At 45.2% G+C, this 4,718-nt stretch overlaps 1 protein-coding gene across 1 annotated transcript; it reads left to right on the plus strand.

Annotated features, from left to right (window-relative positions):
* Positions 1–19: 19 nt before the first annotated feature.
* On the plus strand, positions 20–4,396 carry LOC101782801 (pre-mRNA-splicing factor CWC22). Its single transcript, XM_004980981.2, has 2 exons — positions 20–796; positions 3,720–4,396. Exon 1 carries the CDS (start codon positions 72–74, stop codon positions 789–791), a length of 720 nt encoding a protein of 239 aa, XP_004981038.1. The 5' UTR covers positions 20–71; the 3' UTR covers positions 792–796; positions 3,720–4,396.
* Positions 4,397–4,718: the final 322 nt, after the last annotated feature.

The following is a 4,718-nucleotide window of genomic DNA, read 5'->3' on the forward strand; positions in this document are numbered from 1 at the left end:
CACTCGTGGTTGCCAGTTCCCACTCCAGAAGGCTTGGAGCCCCCGCCCGCGGATACGCATCTCGCCGCCCCATGGCCGATCTCCGACCGCCGGAGCCCACCACCAACGGCGCCGGCGCCGGCGCGGTCGCCGCGCTGCCGGCGGCGGAGCCGTCCGCCGCCGCCGATGCGGCAGCCGCCGGAGGGGCGCAGGCGCCCGCCCCGCCCTACTCCAAGCGCCGCCGCCGCCCCAGCGTCCGCCTCGGCGACATCGACGCCCCGCCGCCGCGGCGAAACCACAAGTCCTCCTCGTCCCACCCGCGCCCGCCGCGCCGCGCGCACCCGGACGACGGCGGCGGCGGCGCCGACCCGCACCACCGCCGGGGGCCCAAGCCCCCTGCCCAGCGCCGCCCGCGCACCGCGTGGATTCCGGCCGCGCCCTCGGGCGCCGAGGGCTACGAGGACGATGAGGAGCGCTACTACGACGACGAGGACCAGTCCGACTCCGCGGCGGCAGCCGCCGCCGCGAGAGCTAGGGTTTCTGGCAGCGGCGACGAGTCGGACGGCGTGGCGGACTGGGGCCTCCCCAACGGCCGCCTCCCCTCCGCCATGGGTTACAGCGGCGTCAAGGCGTGGCTGGACGGGTTGGGGCTTTCTCGGTATGCTCCTGTGTTTGAGATCCATGAGGTGGACGATGAGGTGCTACCTATGCTAACGCTGGAGGATCTCAAGGACATGGGCATTGGAGCTGTTGGCTCAAGGAGGAAGATGTACGCTGCCATCCAGAAGCTCCGGAGCGACAGCGCCTCCTGAGTTGGGTGAGCTCTGAGCTTCTTCTGCTATCCTATTTTTGGTTTCATTTAAATACAGAGCTAGTAGTGATGAGAGAAATGACTGATGCTGCTTCTCGCCAACCCAAGTGTGTATATATGTTTGATGATCGCCTCATATTTGTCGTATTATGACGCTGTTCAGAAGCGGTTCAAAAAGGAATAGTTTGGAAGCACATTGAAATAAGGGAATGAGGTGAACTAGTTGCATTAACATGCTGCCCCTGTTTTTTTTGTCTTGTTCGTGCCCATAATAAATGCGGCAAATCTGTGCCTTTTATTACTCGTTTGATTTAGTTTTATACTTGCTACTTTTTATCCAAACTCTCTGCAATACATCAATCTTTCAGATTGACTTCCAATACAAATCATCTGTACAGGAAGCTACTGGAATGGTAATGAAAAGGGGATAGGCGATTTTACACAATCTCTGCCTTAATAACCAGGCACCACATTTATTTTTCTTCCTATTTTCTTGCATTGCCACTTGCTAGTAGCATGTAAAAAGACACATGATATGATAGGATCAACCAGTAATTTAATAGGAGTTCAATAGCAAATATATATATAAACCCTGATTGGTTTCTGAATTGTTGAAGGAATGTTAAGTGTTTTTTTTTCCTCTCAGGCAAAGCCACGAGATTTTTTATTCATTATTAGCAGCCAGAGTTTACATACATTTTAATTTTTCGATACAACAAGGTGGGCTTCTCAACCCAAACTTGAAGTAATGTTAGTGGATTACTGTAGTGTGCCCCTGTGGCCAGAAGCAGCCCATATCCGCACCAGATGAGGAATGGAAATGCACCTTTGGGAGCCCATCCACACCAAAGCAGCAAGCCCGCCTACCTCACTGGTTTTGTTGCAAAAACATGTCAGCTGGGTGCCTGGGTGGCACCGAGAACCTAGGTCCCGTGTCGCTTCTACCTTTTAGAATAATATCTTAGATCATGGATGACTTCCTCCTCCAATCCTTTATTATTTATTGCACGCACAAGATTAGATATGATAGAAACGTAAAGAAAATACAAATCAATGTGTCATCCATACTCTCATCTGTGGCACATCAGCGTACTTTTCTCCTTCGAATCTTTCCTTTATAATGGTAGGCATATATTCTCCAAATTGTGCGGGGATCGGCTAACCTTGCCTATCGTACCAAATATTACTTGAAAGAAGATTTCTAGTGAAATACGGGTGCCCCTTGAGCCTCCCTTAAGGCCATGCTTGATGAACAGAATCCATTGTTCCAAAAGCACCGTATAGGTCAACACACAATCCCTGTTGGGAATTATTCCTTGTCAAATGAGAGCAGCCATTCTTCACCGAATTTTGTCCAAGAAAAAAGTCAACACCAAGTGCCACCATAACATGTTTTCTGTCACATCTTGCATCATAATTTGACCAATTTGCATCGACCATTGGTTCCTACTAGGGTGCCTTATGCTGGGTATCTTGAGCATAAATGATGATGGAGATCATCCATAAATGTTATTTCGTGTAAATGTGGTGCATTTTATGTGCAAATTAATGCACCAATTGCCCATTGATTGCTATAATGAAGAGGGTTGTACGCTATTTTATGGTTTGATAGGCTTTTTGACTGAGTGGTGCACAACTTACGTGATGTACTCTCTTAGTTCTGCACTTCTACTCATTATGAGATTTAGTGTGACATTATCTCCTCCTTTAACTGGATTTCTCTTTCACTGCTTACCTGTTTAACTCATGAAATTTTCTTTGCTCCCACTGCATGCAAATTGTCACATCTGTTGTGATGAAAATGCGTATGGAGTTCAGAGCTTTTTGTTCATATGAATGTTTAGAACTGTGAAATTCTGATATATTTAGTTCTCTTATGTCCCAATTTAATAAATCTCCTGGTACAAGTTATACAAATTTGTAATGTGAAAGAAAACTGTCTTTTAGAATTATACTGAATTTTTGGGGGTCTTAATTCATGATCTCAAGTCTTAGGATTACTTAGCTAATGTTATTTATATCCTAGGCTTCCATTTCTACTTATGTTCTTTTAGTTCCATTGACTGATTGGTTATGCATTCATATTCCTTCTGTATTAAATGTTTGTTTCCTATTTTAGTGATATGCCTCCCTTTTGGAGCTATTGTATGCCTCAAGTTTCTCATAATTTCAGCATGAATATTCATATGGATGTTTTAAACCCATAATGTAAACCAAATTAATTTTTATGTAAGCTTTAATCAATTTATCATTTAGTCATTATGTGGCTGTGAATAATACACTCACTTATGCATTCATTGGTGTGTAATGCAGGACTGTATATATGCCTCAACTTTCTTTCTCCTAGCATCAATACTGTTCTGTATTAGATAGACAAAATTGGATATGTGACACTGCTCAAAATTGGCTGAGACACTGCTCACTTAGGCGTTCATTGGTGTGTGATGCAGTAATGATATATAAGGGTCAACTTTCTTTCTCTTAACATTAATGTTCATGGATAGTAGATAGGCAAAATTGGCTATGAGACACTGCACTTGGTTTGCGTTTGCCCACAAATAAAGTAAACTCATGTCACTGCTAGACATACTATAAAGCCTGTTAGTTTTTAGTGTACACAGATGTTCACCAGCAAATGAACATGAAATTGTAGTTTGTTTGGACGGTGACATGATTTTGTGGTGTGTTTGAACGGTGACATGTCATGTGCAAGCTAAGCTACTGTGGGCAGCTTTCAACTTAAACTGGAGGATCAATTGGGATAACTGGTCATATATCTGAAGTAAAGAATCGGAACATGCATGTAGGTGGCAGAAATTAAAATGGAGAAATATTTTGTATCTACTTATAAATTAGGTTGCCAATGTTTCTATATCTGTTACTTAAGGCCAATTATTTCACTGTCTCAGATTCTTTTCTCTTTTGTTAGCTACTGGTTAAGGCGTTGCTGGGCGGCTTCAAGAAGGGTGCAAGGAACTGATATGCTGAGTCATTGATACATTGTAAGTTCAAAGAGTAGCGAGTGGATCCTTAGTTGAAAAATCATAGTTTTTGGTCCTTTTGAAATGTCACCTCCAAAATGTGATGGTTGTCAAATATGATAGTCTGGTACATTTTGCCGTAATTAAAAGTATGTTAGGAGTATTCACTGGAGGAGTGGTTTTCAGTTTGTGGCTGAAAAGAGGCTCAGGGTAGAAAGGAATAGTAAAGCCCAAGGACAGCATTAGTTATTCACTGGGGAGGAGTGGTTTTCAGTTATGGCTTCTACCGCAGCAGCATGTTGACAGCCATGAGTTGTTACCAAAAAAGCTCAAGAAATAGAGAGTATCCCAACAAACTGTACTTAGGTTCGGTTGGGGTCAAATTATTGCGGCACGTTGGCAGATAATGTGCCATGCCCATGCCGCTGGGCTGATGACACCACAGTGGTAAATGAAGTGGAGAATTTCGCCACAAGCTGTTGGCTGCAGTGAAGTAACTAGTAATATGTTTCGTAAGTGGAATACCTCACATTTCTTGTGTATCCTGCCCATCATCTTTCAAGCCAAAGATGAGTAGGTTGAAAGAGTAGCGAATGGATTCATCAGTTGAAAAACCATAATTCTATGTGTTAAGCCAAAGAGGAGTAGGCCTGACATGGGATAGCGTAAGAGGCACTCAGTTAGCCCGGATGATTTGCCCGGAGGGCCGCCACTTGCTGCTCCTGATTGCCATGGCACCAGGAGCATTCAGAGGTGGCTACAGGCAAATCATCCTTGGCTATCAAAGATGGCCTCCTACCTCCATGCGAGACCTCTCTTCTGCCACTTGTGGTGCTTGTTGTGCACTGATGCCTGCATGCCTGGGCATGTATTTATAAGGAGCCATCAGGCACTGGGTTGGGGTCGGCGACTTTACTTGGGTGCAGCTGCGTGTTTGACACAAGAGG

This window comes from Setaria italica, chromosome IX, assembly GCF_000263155.2.
Source record: "Setaria italica strain Yugu1 chromosome IX, Setaria_italica_v2.0, whole genome shotgun sequence".
NCBI lineage: Eukaryota > Viridiplantae > Streptophyta > Magnoliopsida > Poales > Poaceae > Setaria > Setaria italica.

Coding starts and splice junctions, on each gene's coding strand:
- LOC101782801 (XM_004980981.2), top strand. CDS start 72: ATGGCCGATCTCCGACCGCCGGAGCCCACCACCAACGGCGCCGGCGCC.